At 34.0% G+C, this 19,847-nt stretch overlaps 1 protein-coding gene across 2 annotated transcripts in view; it reads left to right on the forward strand.

The window, feature by feature from the left end:
* The window catches only part of ENPP1 (ectonucleotide pyrophosphatase/phosphodiesterase 1), a 107,717-nt gene that overhangs the window by 69,134 nt on the left and 18,736 nt on the right, over positions 1 to 19,847 (forward strand). The window contains exons 13-21 of one of the 2 annotated variants that reach the window (XM_027848597.1): positions 801 to 932; positions 2,829 to 2,860; positions 3,770 to 3,897; positions 5,490 to 5,559; positions 7,850 to 7,937; positions 10,310 to 10,476; positions 11,499 to 11,550; positions 14,470 to 14,624; positions 18,493 to 18,622. In XM_027848597.1, coding sequence (XP_027704398.1) covers positions 801 to 932; positions 2,829 to 2,860; positions 3,770 to 3,897; positions 5,490 to 5,559; positions 7,850 to 7,937; positions 10,310 to 10,476; positions 11,499 to 11,550; positions 14,470 to 14,624; positions 18,493 to 18,622 — 954 coding nt within the window. The remainder of the gene's footprint in view (positions 1 to 800; positions 933 to 2,828; positions 2,861 to 3,769; positions 3,898 to 5,489; positions 5,560 to 7,849; positions 7,938 to 10,309; positions 10,477 to 11,498; positions 11,551 to 14,469; positions 14,625 to 18,492; positions 18,623 to 19,847) is intronic. The other variant, XM_027848598.1, reaches the window with a different exon arrangement.

Raw genomic sequence — 19,847 nt, forward strand, 5'->3', positions numbered from 1 at the left:
TTGGATAATAAAATAATAATGGCAAAATCTATTAAACAATAAAAGATCCAAAGAGAGATCAGTTTTGTTATTAGTTCTCTAGATGAACTTGGCCAAGCTACTCTGGTTTTGTTTTCTATCTATAAATCTGGAATAATGATACTAGCCTCAACATACATGTCTAAGATGTTACGGTGCTTGAATAAGGATAAATATTTTTTTAAACAAATTGACAATCAAAATTTATTTTTTAAAAAGAATGAATATTAAGGAGTTTTAAGGAGAGAGGCAGATAGCAGAACAATATCAGGCAATAGTGATTGCTAGAAACTAAGGTTCTTAAAGGGGGAGGGAGAACCTGTCATATACTTCCTTTCTGTTCTCTGTAGCACCAATTATACACATGGTAGGAATGCTAAACTTGCCAAATGAAATTCTTTTCAATTTTTTTATTTTTAATTTTTAACTGCAGTTCCAAATTCTCTCCTTCCCTGTATCCCCTCTCACACCCATTGAGAAAACAAGAAATATAGTCATTATAAATACGAAGTCATGCAAAATGTATTTCCACATTAGTCATGTTGTAAAAAAAAAAGAGTAAGACAAATGAAGAGAAAAAATATGCTTAAATCTGTACTCAGAGTCTATTAGTTCTCTATATGGAGTTTAACTTCATTTTTCATCATAAGTCCTTTGGAATTGTCATAGATCATTGTCCAAATGAAATTCTTAAGATAAAGTTTATTCTGTCTGATAAAATTCTTCCTTCCTTTCTTTCAAGAATTCCAGTTGTTTTTTTTAATGCTTTTTTTTCTCCTTAGGAATGGAACAAGGTAGCTGTAAAAAATATGTCTCCCTGAATAAATATTTGGGGGATATTAAAAATGTCAAAGTATTTTATGGACCTGCAGCTCGATTGAGAATTTTTGATGTTCCAGATGATTATCAGACTTGTAAGTATTTAAACTTACCAAAAAATGAGTGATTACATTCAGAACTTGTTATTACAAGTTGAATTTAGTCAATATTGACCAGGAAGGAGAAAAGGGATCCGATAGATAAGAATGTTACTTTCCTTTTGATCTTTGGATTAGTAACCTAAATCTTCTGCAACTCAAAGATTAAACTTCACTGGCAGGGGAAGTGTACCTATGCTTTCTCAAGCCTTCCAATCTGATTTGCTAAGTTTCAGCACTTCTGTAATAGCGTATGAATTATACTGCTAAAATACAGGACTCGTCATTTTAGGTGATCTGAAGACAGAACATTTTATAAAATACTAAAACTTATTTTATGCAAGTCAATTTCATTGTCATTAATAACAGTAACAGAACTGATTACTAATATAAAACCATTTGCTTTCTGGGCTAATACTTGTATAGAGTGATTTATATTGTTGAAAAAAGTTTTTTTTTTAAAAGAGGCTTTTTAAGAAGTCAATGAGTCTTACCCCTAAGAAAGATAATCTGAAACCATTCTAAATGATATTAAAATTTTATTTTTAAAAATGCCAAAGGAAAATTTAAATTACACGTTGTCTCTTAAATATATTACATTATTTCAAGCCAATGGTGTCAGGAAGTCTATTTTAAAACGTTATTTCAGTTGTAGTTTAAACCATTTTCTTTTGCACACCCCCCTACTCCCATCTTCTCTGCCCTTGCAGTTCTTCAGAGAGAACAGTTAATTGCTTGTGTACTTCCGAGAAACAAACAAAAGAAAAATGGTTGGGGGCGGGGAACAGCTCAGAAGAACTAACATATCAATTATTTCTAATAGTATGTGCTACATTCTACACTCAGAGTCCCCCACCTCTGCAAAGAGAGGGACGTACATCTTCTTAAACTCTTCCTTTGGTCTGAGACTAGTAATTGTGATTACATAGCATTTAGTTTCTTTGTACTGTTTTGTCCATTTCCATTACTATCATTTTTTTTAGCATTGTCTATTTCATTTCTGTACCAGTTTATCATATTTTTCTGGATTTTTTATTACTGCAAAAAGCACATTTATCAATCTTTTGGTATATAGAAATGACTTTTTTCTATCTTTTACTTCTATGGGCTATATATGTATATAGTCACAGGATATGCATAGGCACTTTAGATTTATTTTTAACATAGTTCTAAATTGCTTTCTAGAATGATCAAACCAATTTATAGTTCCACCAAGAATGTTAATGTACCTATTTTTCTCCATTCCCTCCAACCTTGACTATTGCTATTTTTTTGTTATCTTTGGCAATTTTTGGAATCTCAGAGTTTTTTTTTTTTATTTTTCTTATTAGTTGTTTGAGGCAGTTTTTCATAGGTTGTCAATAATTTACAATTCTTAAGAACTACTTGTTTTATATCTTTAACCACTTGCCCTTTAGGGAAGGACTATTTATCTTTTATATTTGTGGTAATTTCTCAATATATTTTGGATATAAGATTCTTGCCAGAAATACTTGATACAGTTTTTTCCCCAGCTGGTATTTTCCTAGCTTCATTGATTTTGTTTACAAAAAAGTCCTTTAGTTTCATGTAATCAAATCTATATTTTTAATGATAGCCTCTAATCTTTGCTACATTAATAATCTTCCATTTGTTTTCATTGTGAGAGATCTCATTCTCTTTTAATTAGCCTTTGGGGTGTGATCTTTTATATTCAGGTCACATTTATTTTGAGCTTATTGTGGAAGTGTTTCAGGGAGTATATATTTAATGCACGGCAACTTCACGAAGAGACATTTGAAACTTAAGTATTTAACCCAATGCTTTTGCTTGAATTTCTTTGTTCTTAACATTTTTTTAAATTTCTAGTTATGTAATAAACTCTTGCTTACTAATTATCTGGTATTCTTTCAGTTAATTATGAAGACATTGCCAGAAATCTTTCTGTAAGTATCACTTATTTTGTAATATCTAATTGTTCTTAATTTCACTGAGTACATACTGTGTAAATTTAAATAATAAAAATCATTGATGGGGGAGTAATGCAAAATACATGCTTTATCCTAGCATGGCTTAAATAAAGAATGTAAAAATTGTATTGTGGGATTGCAAGTTTGAAATTTTTGCCAGTGTGGGTTTATTTTGCCTAATCAGTAACTTTTAAGGAGGCTTAAGGGTTTATCTTGTTAAGGTAGATTATTGTATTCTAATCATGAATGTTGAGGAAAGTCTTTATTATTCTGGATAAGAGAATATTTGTAAACTGATTAGATAGTCAATAGCCAGAACAAACACAATATTTAATGACATTAAATTTGTCCCACCTAGAACATTTTAGCCAGCTCTGATATTGGACTTAGATAAGTCCTGAGAACTAGATTCTGGTTTATTTTTATGGTTCTATTTCATTATGCAAATTGGTAAAACAAAACAAAACAAAACAATATTTGCTAGCAGGAAACATTTTCATCATGATTTTAAAAGTCATTTCGTGGTGAGCCTACTCATTTGAAGGTTTTTTTCACTGGAATCAGTATTACTTTCACCAATGTGATTCCCTTTATGCTTTAGTGTGTGGTCATTCTGAGTGTGTGCCAACCTTCTTGATTGTGAACTTCTCCAAATTAGGCGAGGCTGGTCCTCAGACAGAACATCTGTATTACATCTTCAAGCTTATATGCATATGCTTACTAACATTTTATGATGAGCTCCAGAGTGTTTTAATCTGCTGGCATAACCTTCAAAGATAACTTGTGTGCCATAATGAGGGAATAAAGCTGGACTTTAATGGAACACGTCTTGGAAAACATGAAAATAATAATTCAACTTACTTTAAATTAAAATTGTGATTTCAGTGCAGGGAACCAGATCAGCACTTCAAACCTTATTTGAAACAATTTTTACCCAAGAGATTACATTTTGCGAAGAGTGATAGAATTGAGCCCTTGACATTCTACTTAGATCCTCAATGGCAGCTTGCAATGTAAGTCCTGCCTTTGTCTTTTCTTTAATACTTTCTGTGAAGTAAGTAAATAAAATTATAAATAGTGTTTGGCAGATTATGTGAGGATAGATTGTATTAGAATAATAGTGAAAGTGCATTAAGGTGTATAAAGAACTTTATGTGTATTATCTTGTTTAATCACAGGACAATAGTCCTGAGAAGTAGGTGTTATTATTAGTCCCATTTTACAAATTAGGAAACTGAGACTGAGAGAGGTTAAATGACTTTCTCAGGGTCACACAGCTAGTAGTAGCTAGTAATAATAACAGTTTAATTACATTAATAATAGCTACCATTTACATAGTGCTTTGAAGTTTGCAAATTTCTTTACATTTTATCTCATTTTATACTCATAATATCGTTATGAGATAGGTTCTATTCCTAATTTTATAGAAGAGGTCACTGAGCCTGAGTAAGTTAAGTGACTTGGTCAGAATTATGGAACTTGTAAGTGTTTTAAGGCAAAGTTTGAACCCAAGGGAAGAGAAAATAAAAACAGGGAGTCCAGAAGGAGGCTGGTCAGGTAACAAGATCTAGATTAAGATTGTGGCTATAGAAATAAAAATAAAGAGTGGATGAGAGACACACTGCAAAGTAAAAATCAGCAGGACTGATGGAAGCAGGTATAGTCAAAACAGTTACTAGGGTTCTGGTTATTAAAGGAAAATTATGAAAAGATATGTGTTTGCGGAGCAAGAAGAGAACATGGAGAAGAGATGGAGAAGAGATAGGGAAGCCAGTTAATCATGTGTTAGCAGGATATTCAAAATACAGATGTTTATAATGATATTCTGTTACCTTAAGAAACAATGAATTCTTGGAAAGTTAATATGAAAGCGGATTGTCACCTGCTTAACTTCGCCAATATCTTCTTACCCTGTTATTTGGAATTTTCTTAGCATTTAAATTCCACTTTTGTATTTTGTTAATTTCTATTTCATAAACATTGCTTTGCAAGTAGTTTCAAGTACATGCTACTGGGCTGTAAACTTCATGAGGGGCAGGATTGTACCAACTGTTTTATACCTCACATCAGAGCACTTTAATAGGGCTCTGTGCACCTGGGTCACTCAATGAAAATTATGAACCAGTTAAGTAACATTTTTGATAAACCAAGACCTAAATGATCAAATTGTGTAATGGTCACCAAGTAAAGAGTGGATGCTGTGTGTGTCCATCTTCTCGACACAGGTTGAATTTAAATGATGAGCTAGGAGTCAAGTAATGGTATTTTACTGAGTATCTTGCCTATTAATATAATACTAAATTTTTGGGAAAGAGGACAAAGAGGAAGGAAGGACAGGAAAACAGGAAGACAAAAGGAAATAACTTTTCTCATTTAATTTATAAGATGGTATAGAAAGGGTAAATGAAACTTGTACAGTAGTTTTTTTTTTAAGTTAGTTCATCAATCTTGTGTCTTCATATTAGGTTCTTATTTTTACATCAATCAGCCAGTCAAGCATTTATTAAGCAGCCACTCTATGCCAGGCACAATAAATATAAAAATCTCATTCTAGTTATAAAATGTCAATACATTATATTAACTGGTGTGTCTATGTCAAAATTAGGAATCCAGCAGAAAGAAAATATTGTGGATCTGGATTCCATGGCTCAGATAATATATTCTCAAATATGCAAGTAAGTGGAATATTATACCTTATTGTCTTTCCGAAAAGATTGTTTGATGAATAACTGCAAACATATATCCCAATTTTAAAAAGTCTGATATGTAAAAATCCAAATTCACAAAACAAAATATAGAATGATTCTGTGTTTTGCAAAAGAATTTCTTAAGATCCTTAAAAAAATAAGTTCCTCTTATGCACTTAAAATGATTTGAGTTACTATAAATTGATTTACATGTGACTTTTCAGGAGGTGTCTAAAGTGAAGCATACCTCTATTAAAATTTTAAAATCTTGCTTGCTTCATTTATTAGTTGTACAGGACCATGGGCAAATTGCTCAACATTTTTAAACTTCTATCTTGTTTTTTGGAAAAATAGGGATAATGCTACTACTACTCTCATGAAGTTGTTGTGAAGATCAAATGAATGATGTTTATAAGGTGCTTGTTAAAAGTACTGGTGTTCTCATTCTGACTGTGCCACTCACTTAACTTTGCTGTTTCTGGAAAAGGCATCTCCAGTCTTCCAGTTACCTAAGTTTGCATCTAAGGAGTGATCCTCTACTCCCTATTCTCACTTTCACTCAAAACTTCTAACTATTCCTCTCCCCCCAATTCAATAATTTGCCAAGTATTGTCAATTAAACCTCCACAACGCTTTTCACATCTGTCCCCTCCTTTCTACTCATATGATCACCACCAAAGGTTTGCTGGTAAATGTTTAACAACCAGCTCTCTAGGCAAAAAAAAAAGTATGCTTGATATACTTTCCAGTTTAATCTACTTTATATCAGAGGATAATAACAATAACACAACTATATAGAATGTATATTATATGATGAAATATAAGCATATTAATAAAATAAATAATAAATTACAATATTTAATAATCAAATAATTTAATAAATAGTTAACTTACCATGCAAGTCATTAACAATATATATTCTTGCATATTAAGTTATTAAAATAATTAATATCAGTATTTTACTTGGCAATATAATTTTATCATAAACACCATATAATTATTTCTTATTAATATAAAATAGTGAGAATGTGATATTAGTATTATGATAGTGATATTGATATTAATAAGCAACATTATTTAACATATTAGTTAATTAGCTTGTTAGTATATAATGTAATTAGTTAATACATAATTCTATTCTATAATACATTATAATGTTATATAATTATATAATCCGATAAAGTCAGTTAATAATATTAGCATTTTTTCAATCACTTTCTTAAATTTGAACAATCAACCATACACAAAATGTCCGGTTTGTAGCTTTTGTTGACCTCCAAGATGTAAATACTTGCACTGAAAATTTAAATATCTCTGTTGTGCCTCCCTAGCTTAAACATTTATCACTTCTTGCTTGGGCCATTGTGATACCTTTTTAATTGGTCTTCTTGACTTAAGTTTCTCCCCACTCCATTCTGTATACCACATAACAGCTAAAGAGATTTAAGTAAAGGCTTGCCATTTCATTCCCTTACTCAGCAAAGACCAGTGACTCCCTATTACTTCTAGAGTCAAATGCAAACTTCCCTCTTGAATATTTATAACCCTTTACAGTCTGATTCCATCCTTACTATACATTGCTCCCCTTCACTTACTCTTTGGTTGAATCAAACTGGCCTTATTGCTTTTCCTTACAGGTGATATTCTATCTCCCATCTTCGTGCCTTTGTATTGCTCTCCATACTTGTAATATACTCCCTCCTCATTTCCATTTCTTTGAATTCCTATCTTCCTTGGAAACTCTCAGGTTCTAGTGCTAATTTCTACATGAAGCTTGTCCTGATGCTTCAGCTGTTAGTGCCTCCTGTCCCTCAAATCACTTTGTATTTCTTTTGTATAAATTTCTCACATACTTATATAGGTATACCTCTTGTCCTCCCTTAAAGAATATATGTTCCTTGAAGGCAGAGATTGTTTCATTTTGGTCTTTGTATCTTTATTACCTACATAGTACCTGGTATATGGTGGGTACTTAATAATGCTTGATTAATTAACATTTAGCAAATCATTTAAGCTTTGTGAACCTTAGTTTCTCCATCTATTAAGGCAATAATAATGTTTCCCTTGCCTACCTCAGAGGATAGTTTATATTAAACATCAATATAAAGTATCATTATTATTAATAATAAACAATATTGACCGATTGACATTTTCCTTCTAATCTTCCCCTAAGACTATACAGATAAATTATTAAATTAAAATTCTATAGATGAAAGCTCTTTAGGCATATCTCAATGTATTTTGACACTAAATGCTTATCTTTTTGGTCAAACCATAGGCCCTCTTCATTGGCTATGGACCTGCATTCAAGCATAATACTAAAGTTGAACCCTTTGAAAACATTGAACTTTATAACTTAATGTGTGGTGAGTACAAACTGATTCATGATTTCTGAGAATTTATGTGGAATGAGAGCATAGCTACTAAACTATCCTATGGATACATATAGAGTGGTATAATATATATGATTTTGGAATAATCTTTAATATTTTTGCCTTTTTTCTCTACTCACTCTATTGACAAATATTTGTTTAGTCCCAGATAAAGGGGTCCACTTGTACAAAATTAAAGAGGTGGGACATGGAATGCCATGTTTGGGGAAAAAATGAGTCTTTGTGAAAATCAGAGTAATGTGAAATAACATTGAAAAAGTTGGCAGGAGCCAGCATGCTGGAAGCTTTAAGTAAAAGCCTAGAAAAAAGATACCCATCAAAGATTTTTGAGAAGGGAGGGGTTTAACATGTTCACATCTGAGCTTTAGGCATATTGATTTAGTAGCTAATTGGAAGATGAATTAGGTAGGCAAGAGATTTGAGGCTAGGGAAACCAGTTAGCATATTGTCATAATCCAGGTGACAAATGATGAGGCATCATAAATTTTAGACCTTGAAAAGGCCTTAAAGATTATTTAGTTCGAGTGCCTCATTTTACACATGAGAAAACTGAGATACAGAGAGATCATAGAAACATAGAAGCATAGATTTATACCTGAAAAGGACCTTAATGGTCACCAAATCCAACTCCCTCATTTTACAGATGAGGAACCTGAGGTCTAGAGAAGTTAAGTGGATTGCCCAATGCCACACAGCTAGTAAGTATGTGAAGGGGGATTTGTTTAGTCCCAGATAAAGGGGTCCACTTGTACAAAATTATTGGAGTCTTCCTGACTCCAAGTTTAGTGCTTGATCCACTATACTGTGCTGTTGTCTTTTGCCTGATATACTCAAGTTCATAGAAGTAGTAAATGGCAGAAGTGGGATTTGAACCTAAGTTCTCTGATTCTACATCAAGAAACTACCCAGATCATGGCTTGAATTAATGTAGAGGCTTTGTAAGGAGAGAAGAGGATGGATATAAGAGATGTCATTGAGATAGGATTAACAAGACTTGGGAATCTGATTACATATGTGCATTGAGCAGAACGGAAGGTTGGCTCAAAGGTTTCAAACCTGGATTGGAGGAAAGATGGTTGTTATCATTAACAGAAATGGGGAATTTTGGAGAAGGAATGAAGTCTGGGTGAACTTTGAGTTTGAGATGTTTATAGGATATCCAGGTAGAGATGTTTAGTAGGCAGTTGTTGATGTAGTACTAGAGCTCAGGAGACAGGTGAAGGCTGGGTATGTAGAGCTGGAAATCATCTGCATGGAGATGATAATAAGCATGGGGAATAGTACTGATGAGAACACCAAGGGAGAGAGAGTAGAGAGAGAAGAAAAAATGGACTCGAAAAGGGTCTTGTGTGATAAGCATACTTAATGTGATAGATGAAGATGATAATCCAGGAAAAGAGTCTTAGAAGGAGCAGTTTTATAGGTACAAGGAGAAGCAATAGAAAGAAGCATCAATGATGCCAATGAAAGAGAAATTGTAAGAAAGTGAAGAGGGTATAGTAATAGAGACCTAAGAAGGGAGACCATTGGCCCTGACAGGAGGATGAAATGGGTAGGAATAGGCAGTACCCATTACTATCCCAGAAGAATGAGGTTGCAGTAATGGCAGGAATGGATGAATAAAGAAGTTCCCTTTTAGAATATCCCAGGCTCAGCCTGGCACTATATATGAATCAAACCTTTTATGATATACTCAGTTATATTTGTAAATGTTTCTTAATGTTTCTATAATCTGGCATTTGGAAAATCTGAAATGTTCCTAATGTATAATCACTTTAGTGGTCCAAATTGTTTTCCACAGAAAATTTTATAAATTAGTATGGTGTGTCAAGTCTCTTCAAATTTCAAATAAAAACAGTATAGTCAAAACCCAGTCTGAAATAAATGAAAGCAGTATAAATCACTTAATTTTTCTTCCTTATAAATGCCTATGTACATTTAGTTTTAAGAATATAATAAAATCACTGGGCATAGTGACACAAGCTTGTAATCCCTGCTATTTAGGATGCTGAGGTTAGTGGATGGTTGGAACTCAGATGTTCTAAGCTGCAGTAGGCTTAGCCATACCACCAAAATTGTGAGCACCCAGAAGCAGGGGACTATCACATTGTCTATGGAGAAACAAACTAACCCTGGTCAGAAATGGAGCAGGTCATAGTTCTTGTGCCATCCAGTAGTGGGATCAGACCTGTGAGTGGTCACATTTCCAGGATGGGTGAGAGAGGGCAGCCCAGTCTCAAAAAAAATAATAATGCCATTTAAGAAATATCTATCATTTTCTATCTTTTTTATATTGAATTTAAGTTCTTTCAAATAATTTTCCACCATTCTTTGACTCATTGTAGATCTATTGAATTTGAAGCCAGCTTCAAATAATGGGACTCATGGAAGTCTTAACCATCTTCTAAAGAAACCTGTTCACATACCAGAGCATCCCAAAGAAGTAAGCCATCTAGCAAAATGCCCTTTCACGAAGAAAACAAGAGAGAACCTTGGCTGCTCGTGTGACTCGGTAAGGAGACTGATTTGATAAATGATACTCATTTGAGTGTTGTAATTTTGCAGTGCCTGTTATAGTATAGAAGACATTTGATGAATGTTTGATGATGAAATAAAAATTTGTTGCTGTAGGAGATAGTTTTTTCATCCTTGGAATATTTGGGTATTTTTGTTTTAGTTTTTGGGGTTGACTTCTCAGTTTTTCACTTTGACTTTTGTGTTTTGTCAGTGGTTTGCTCTATTGTGATTAAGGTGAGGCAGAGAAGTTGAGTCATTGTTGTATTGTCTGCTATCGTCAGTAGAGTATGTTGTATTGTCTGCTATTATTGAGGGAGAGAAAGATGAAAGAAACAGAGACAGAGACAGAAAGACAGAGATAGAGAGAAAAGGAAAACATGGGACATTGAATTTAAATTAAGCATGATTTTTATTTTCTGTGGTGTCATTTATGTCCTCTAGGTAGAGGGAGAACAAAATGGGTTACTTCTTTGCTGAAAAATTTAGCTTGACTATATTTGCCTCCCACTACATATCTAAGAGCCAGCACAGGTGATAAATTTGTGGTGGAATATTGCCAAACACATGGAATAATCATCCATAAAGATATTTTAGAGGCTAGTTTCTTTCTTTTTATTTTTCTTTCTGCCTTTTTCCCTTCCTTCCTTCTTTCCTTCTTTCCTTCCTTTCTTCCTTCCTTCCTTTCTTCCTTTTTTTCTTTCTTTCTTTTTCTTTCCTGTTAGTCTCTGGTCCGATTAAGATTGTAGGAAGGTGGTGGAAATAGAGGTGGCATGAAATGACTAGTTTTCAATTTATGTATTTCAAATGTTACATTTATCCTAAAAACATAATGCTGAAATTTTTATGGAATTATGATAATTAACAATAGCATTCTCCCACATAAGATTTTCAACATTTCAAATTTATACAGGATCAATATTTGTTAATTATGGTATCCAGTTCCTATATTAAAGACATAAACAATGATAATCTTACAAATTCACATGAATTCCTTTTTTAATTTTTCAAACATTTTAGGTTTCATCCACAATGGATTTTCAATCAGAATTAAATATGACCATAGAAGAAGGTAAGGCAGTCTTATTTTTATGTAAAGCCAGAAGAAGTGCAGAAGTGAATTTTTCATTAGTGGCATAAGAAACATAGAAGTTTCTTGTAGAAAATTCCCAGAAAGGAACTTCTACTATTAATGTACCTACCTGGTGAAACACAGAGATCTCTTTGTTTTAGACAGTCTAGACTGTTAGTCACAAGGGGGGCAGTAGTATTTACACTGGAAATAGTGAGCAATATCATATTTTGTGGAGCTGAATCACTCTTTATGACCACAAGGAAGATGTTTTGAAGGTTTGAGTGATATTTAATAATAGAGCCTCAGATGATGATTTAACATTGCCATCAGTAGCTTCTACTGAGACTCCTGTATCCATGGGATGCTGTGCTAGGCACCAGGGGCCACATTAAAGTCATTCACTGTACCTAAAGTTGGGCTGATTAAACATCTGAATAAAAATTAGGAATATTAAAATGATTGTTTTCTATTTTCATCTGTGCAATTGGCGTCTTTTAGATACAGCCTAAAATCATTAAGGAAGCGGCTCTTGCAAAATTCTGCAGAAAATTAGGGCTACTGAATTTTCAACCCTAAACATGACATTGTCTGAGTTTCTTGTACAGAGATTTATTGCTTCAGTTTTTTTTCACATAGCTATGTTTTTCAGAAGATAATATTTTGAGTAGAATAGTTATGTGGCCTATGAAATTTGACTTGTATTCCTAATGTGCTAGATGATAGAATCAAGATCTAAAAAGATCTTTAAAATCTGACCAGAAATCTTGGCTGAATTGAGTTAAGTGAAAATCAATAGGGATAAATAAATGTAAAGTCCTATATTGGTTCAGAAGTCAATTGCATGAGTGCTGGATCAGTAAGACATAGCTGCACAATGATGTGAAAAAGACACAGGGTTTTAATAATAACAATAGCTTGCATTTATGTAGCTCTTTAAAGTTTGCAAAACACATTTTACAAATATTATCTCATTTAATCCTTACAAGTATTATAATATTTTACAGATGAGGAAAGTGAGACAGACAAGGGAAAGGGAGAGGGAAGAGAATAACCATTTTTATAGTGCTTACTATGTGTGAGGCACTGTGCTAAGTGCTTTTTACAAACATTATCTCATTTGATCCTCACAACAATCCTGAGAGGTAGATGCTATTGTTATCCCCATTTTACAGTTGAGAAGACTGATTACAACAGAAGTTAAGTGACTTGCCCAGACTCCCACAGATAGTAAATGTCTGAGGCCACATTTGAACTTGTCTCCCTGACTTCAGGTTCAACATTGTACTACCTAGCTGCATTATATCATTTTAGTGAATAACAATTTCAATGAGTCAACAGTGTAACTTGGCACAACGAAATCAATAATATGAATTGGAAGTTAAGAAAGTAGATATACGTTTAGCCTATATTAGGTATAAGGATTGCGACTGGACCTTTTATTTCATTGACATAGGGAACTCCAAGACAAAGAAACTATATGCTTATACTACTGCAGGTTGGTATGTTTTCTGTAACTTATAGTTAGAAAGTTGCCTAAGACACATAGAGTTTAAATGACTTACTCAGGGTCCCATAGCTACTATGTATCTTTCTCTAATACCTCATTATGATGAGGAGGTGAGAGTCATCTCAAAACCTATGTCAGTGGAATGCAAAACTAATATGGTCTACCAAGCTAAAAAAAACAAAACAAACTAAGTTATAGTCCCAATGATATAAATTTTGGTCAGCTGTCCAAAGACCAGTCTACCTAAATTCAGAGAGGCTACTTACAGGGTGATATATATTTTTGTTTGTTTTGCTCACAGACATCCTCAAAGATCATCTATTAAGCCAGAAAGGGATCATAAGATGCAGTATTAGATGGAATCTCCATTCAGACAAAATCAGGGATCCTTGAAGTGTTGAAGAAATAGTGTCCAGAGAGAGGGAAATTATTTTCCCCATGTGCTTTGCCTTGATCAGGCTACGTCCAGAGTATTGTGTCTGTGTCTGAGGGCTGTATTTTAGGAAGGGCATCAATAAGCTAGCATATGTCTGAAGGAGAATAACCAGGATAGTGAGGACTGGAAATCACTCCGTACAAGGATTAGTTGAAGGAAGTAGGCATGTTTAATCTAAAGCAGAGAGGAATTAGGATGATAGTATAACTGTCCAAATTTTTGAAAGGCTGCCATATATTTGAAAGATTAAACTTGTTTTGCTTGGCCTCAGAGGGTAAAACTCTGAGTTGAATAGAAGGCAGTTTTTTTGTTTTGTTCCCATCTAAGGAAAAAAAAAATTGTAAGAGAGATGCCTGAAAGTAAAATTGACTTTCTCAGTGGGGAAAGTTACTTACTACTGATGAAATCTTTCAGCTGAATCTGAATGACCACTACAGTAATTGGGGAAATTGTAAAGGAGGTTTCTTCTCATTTACAGGTTGGGTTAAGCAATCTTCAAGATCTCTGCCAAATCTAAGATACTGCAATTCTTTAATTTTAGTTTCACAATTGCTAACCTATATGCTGTACAATTTGATTGTCCTAAAAACAAACAAACCTGGTTCACTTTCAGAAATCTAGAAAGAATCACTAATAAAGACAATTGACACTTAATAATAAAGATCAAAGGGATTTAGAAAATTTCATAAACCCAATTTGAAGTGGCCTTAATTGGTGATGCTAGAGAACTTGTGATTTCCCAAGTGATTTTTACAGTAGTTTTCTGTTCTTGTTTTTCCTTTGTCTGCTCATAGGAACAAGCTACAATGATCTCTCTCTTTTAAATCTTAAGATTTTCCTATTTGCAAATAGATTTAGAGCATTAAGGCTGACTTCCAATTTGGGATAAACTTTTTGCAGATATGCTGAATGGATTAAAATAGTAACTTTTTCCTCTAGATCCTGTTTTATTTTCCTTCTCTTAAAATTTTAGAAAAGATGATCAAGCGTAGCATCCTACCCTATGGAAGGCCCAGGGTACTTCAGAAGAACAGTACTTTTTGTCTTCTTTACCAACACCAGTTTGTAAATGCATACAGCCGTGATATCACGATGCCGCTCTGGAGTTCCTACAATGTTGGCAAAAATGCAAGTATATGTAACTGTGGCGTACCCCTCCTCAAAGACATTTTAAATGGTCATAATTAGGCAAAATAATAAGGAAGTATTTGTTCATGGTCAATCTTGGTTTATAACCAAAGACTTGTAATAGAGAGATTGGACTGAGACCCAAGAGACTTAGATTGCAGTCTCAGCACCTCTCTCCACAGCCTGATTTTGGGCCAATTGAATAACTTCTCAGGGTCTTTGCTTCCATATCTAGAAAATGAAGAAGGTAGGCAAGCTCTCTAAAAGTCTCTGAATTCTACCATTCTTTGAGACTAGATGTGGCTTTGCTTTTAACTGGCTCTTTGACCTTGTTAAAGCAATTTAACCTCAGTTTTCTCATCTCTCAAACTAGGCAGTTGGTTTAGATAATTTCCAAGGTTCCTTTTAGTTCTCACATTCTATAATTGCCTTTTTACTGATTGCTACCTATAGAATCGATTCAGGGAAATTTGTTCATCTGCAAATGATCACCAAGAATTTGCCTGGATTATAATCTTTTCACTCATTTATTCATTCAGCAATTAGTTATTAGAGTCTAATATCTGGCTGTCACTTCACCATGTATATCTACTCAGTTGTTAAATAAAGCTGTTTGTACATCCTTAATATCTCTTGCATCTAGACCCTTCCCTTCATTTCTTTTGCAATCATCCTAGATAAAGCCCTCATCTTTTCTTACCTAGATTATTAACCTACTAATATGTCTTCCTTTGTTTGTCTGTCCCCTCTCCAGTTTGTCTTCCATGCTATTATCCAATTAATCTTTTTAATTCATATGTACTTCTGTCACTGTCACTGCCACTTATCTGCAAATAAATCTTCGGAGAGCTGTTAATAAATTGACTAATAAAGTATGTGTCTGTGGACTTGACATTCAAGGCCCTTCATAATCTGGAACAACTTTCCATTTGCAACTCTATGTCCTCCTTCACATATTCTATGTTACAGCTTAGATTGATGTTTTCCATTCTCATCCTCTCCTCTTCCATCTCTGTGTTATACTTTTCCATCAACAAATTAATTTTTAAACATTTGTAAGTGCTTACTGTATACCAGGTACTGTGCTAAATGCTGGGGATACAAAAAGAGGAAAAAAAGTCTCTGCCCTCAAGGAGTTTACAGTCTAATGGGGGAAACAATATGCAAATGTGTGTGTGTGTGTGTGTATATGTAAAGACATATACCATACAGGATAAATAGGAAATAATTAACAGAGGGAATTAAGAGGGGTTGGGTAAGACTTCTTGTAGCAGGTGGGATTTTAGGTGGGACTGAAAGGAAGCCAGGCAGTCAACAGTTAGAGCAAAGGAGGAAGAGCATTCCAGACATTGAGGATGGCCAGAGAGAATGCCCAGAGCCAAGAGATAGAGTGTCTTGTTTGTAGAATAGCCAGAAAGCCAGTGTCACTGTATTGAAGAATATGTATTGGGGAGTAAGTTATAAGAAGACTGGAATGGCAAGAGGGAACTAGGTTATGAACGGCTTTGAATGTCAAACAGAGCAGAGCATTTTTGTATTTGTTCCTGGAGGCAATAGAAAGTTACTGGAGTATATTGTGTGTGTGTGTGTGTGTGTGTGTGTTGCACAAATGGATCTACATTTTAGGAAAATCATTTTAGTGGCTGAATGGAGGAAGTATTGGAGTGGGGGTGGCATTTGAGGCAGGCAGAGTCACCAGCAAGCTGTTTCAATAATTCAGGTGTAAAGTGATGAGGGTCTGTACCAGGAGAGTAGCAGTGTCAGAGTAGAGAAGGGGGCATATTTGAGAGATGGAAATCAGGAGACCTTGGTATCAGATTGGATATGCAGATGAGAGATAGTGAACGAGGATAACTCCTAGGTTGTGAGCCTAAGAGACTGGAACGATGGTATTACTTTTTACAGTTAAAAGTAAGGTAGGGATGGAGAGGGTTTAGGGGGAAAGAATGAATTCTGTTTTGGACATATTGAGTTTAACATGTCTACTAGACATCCACTTTGTGATGTCTGAAAAGCAATTGGGGATGCAAGACTGGAAGTCAATAGAATGATTGGGGCACAAAAAGTAGATTTGAGAAGCATCAGGACAGTAATTAAATCCATGGGAACTGATGAGATCACTTAGTGAAATAGTATACAAGAAGAGAAGATAGCCTAGGACAGAACCCTTAAGGACATATGGTGAGAGGATGTGATCTGGAGAAGTATCTAGCAAAGAAGACAGAAGGAAAAGTCAGAGAGGTAGGAAGAAAAACAGCAGAGAACAGTATCCTGAAGACCTAGAGAGAAGAGAATATCAAGACAGAAAGATATCTTTTTCTCAAAATCTCTCTCCTCCAGTTGCCAAGTCAGACCTATCACTTTGTCCATAAAGCCTTTCTTGACCCCTCCTGGTAAAAATGGCCTTTCCCTCCTCAAATTCTCACAGTATTTTGTCTATATCTCTTCTTCAACCTTATCGTATACTTCCCCAACTCTAATTAGAATGTAAGCTCCTTGAGAATGGAGTCCTAATCACATTAATCATTGTGTATTTAATACCTACCCAAATATTTGGAATGTAGTTGGTACTTCGCATGTCTTGAATTGAAGGGGAAGCCAATGAGCAAAATCATCAAAATTTATTTCAGAAGCTTGAATAAAGATGTTAGCCAGTCTCATACTGTAGAAACTATGAGTATTGCATGTCCAAACATAGAAATAAGAATATGTGATAATATGTACTCTGTAGATAAATTATGCCTGTTAGAAATGACTGCATGATTCTTACTTATCTCCGTCATCTGGTATGTAGACTACAGATTTCCTTTTAGTTCCTAAACTGAACCTAAAATACTTTGCAGTTTTGAAGAATCTTGAATTACCTTGCAGGACACATTTTGTACTTTGATATGCTGTAACATTTTTTCATTCCATCTTTTAGTGGGATAGGATAGAGAAATACCTTACCTTTACTAGTTTTTGCTTCTACTTGATTGACCTTTTGTACTGTAACCAAAGGAGTACAGCTTCATGGTAATCTATGCCCCTGAGTTTTCCTACTTTCATTTGATGCATTTTGTTCCTGAAACTGGGAACATGTTTAATTTCTCCTTGTTTACTCCAAGGGAGTCAAACCATAAAGAAAAAAATGTGGATAAGTAAAGAATATAGTTTAATATCTTTAAAAAACCAACATTTCTTCTTGTACCTTTACCCTTTCACCTCATAAACAATTATACAAATTTATGTCTTATGGAGGACCAGACCAAGAAGTCTTACTGTCTTGATTTTATATTTCTTTTATACAATTTATTTAAAATGTATTTAGCATCTTCTATATGCAGGGCATTGAGCTAGAAACTGAAGGAAATTCAGAGATTAAATAATATCACCCCTACCCTTCCTTATTCCTAGGTTTGTTCACAGGATTCAGTACTAGAAAGGACTTTAAGCTTATCTAGTCCAGGGTTCTTAATTTTTGTTGTCATGGACCCCTTTGGTAGTCTTGTGAAACCTATGGACCCCTTCTCAGAATGATATTTTTAAATGTAGAAAATGAAATATGTAGGCTTATAAAGGAAATTAATTATAATGAAATACAGTTACTTTTTAAAAAAGTTTGTGGACTCCAGGTTATGAACCTTTGATCTAGTCCAATCCTCCAATTTATAAATAAGGAAGCTGAGACTCATGCACACAGAAATTGTGAACAGCAGAGTCAAAATTTGAACCCAATATCTTCTGACTCTGAATAAATCCCTTTTTCTTTTTCACTATCACACTGCTCCTTCTTATGGCTTGCTATTTTAATAACATTCACAGAGCACTTTTGTTGCTTTCCCCTGACCAATATAGACCTAAATGAATATTTTATTTTGTTCTTTAGGACAGTTTCTCTGCAGAAGACTTTTTAAACTGTTTCTACCAGGATCATCGAATACCTCCAAGTCCCATCCAGAAGTGTTCATTTTATAAAAATAGCCCAAAGCTAAGTTATGGATTCCTCTCCCCTCCACGTAAGTATAACTTAATTTTTTTAAACTTCTTTTAGAGCCACACTATGTTATGATGTTGTTTGAGTCTCTTTGCTCAAAAGTTGTTTGAATTATGATTTTTGAAAATTTAATAAAGACTTGAACTCTGTAAAAAATATTTTGATACGTAATAGCTAGGACAACACTAATAGCATCGATATGATTGTTTCCTCTGTTTTCTTGTGTAAAGATTAGAAAAAAGCTCAGATTAGAACCTGTATCTATAGTGGAAAGGACTGAGAGTTCATTTCATTCAACCTCCTCATTCTACTGATGAGGAAATGGTGGCCTGTGGAACTTAAATTATTTTGCCATGATCAATAGCATTCAAGGTGGGATTTAAACCCAAGTTCTCTGACTGTAGAGCCATTGCTTTTTGTGTTGTACCATGATGGCTCCATAGATGGTGGAAAGAAAGCACGAGAGCTTCGAAATGTTTAAATTTTTTTTTGTATTTGTGTGTGTTTAAAAGGTGATTATAAATATCAGTAGCAGAAAGGTAAACTAGTCTTCTTAAGAGGAAAGAGTCTTAGCATGCTTTTTCTTTATTTAATTTATTTTTCCTTTTTTTGTCTGTGTTTTCTTTCACAGCATGACTAACATGGAAATATGTTTTGCATGACTGCATATGCATAACCTATATCAAATTGCCTGCCTTCTCAGTGAGGGAGGGAAGGGAAGGAGGAAAAGAATGTGGAACTCAAAAATTTTAAAAAGTGAATGTTAAAAATTGTTTTTACATATAATTTGGGAAAAATAAAATATTAAATTATTAAAAAGAAAGAGTCTTCAGTATATTGGTTTTCCATTGATGATATTATATCCTTGATATTATATTCTTCTGGCCAAGCATCTTTTAAGGTGTGCCAAATGTAAAAATTGCTAGTCCTACTGGCTTTCATAGTTTGAGGCAACTCCCCACTACAGTCAATTGAGTAACTTATCTCAAGTCATCATTTGGCAATTGCATTATAAGGTTTATTATACTATATATATCATATATTATTATAAGACTTAAAGTTTATTATTGGAATTATATAGGACAACTTCATTTAAGCATCTCAAGGCCAACTTGCTGTCCAAGTTAATTTTTTTTTCTGGATAATCAGATTCCAATATTCCAAATCCAAGGGGTAAGTTTATTTGTATGTCTTCTCACTCAAGAATGGAGCTTAGTTTAGGGAGGGATGATTGTCAATATGATGAA

The sequence above is a fragment of the Vombatus ursinus genome, unplaced genomic scaffold, assembly GCF_900497805.2.
Source record: "Vombatus ursinus unplaced genomic scaffold, bare-nosed wombat genome assembly UNPS02006779.1, whole genome shotgun sequence".
NCBI classification, from domain to species: domain Eukaryota; kingdom Metazoa; phylum Chordata; class Mammalia; order Diprotodontia; family Vombatidae; genus Vombatus; species Vombatus ursinus.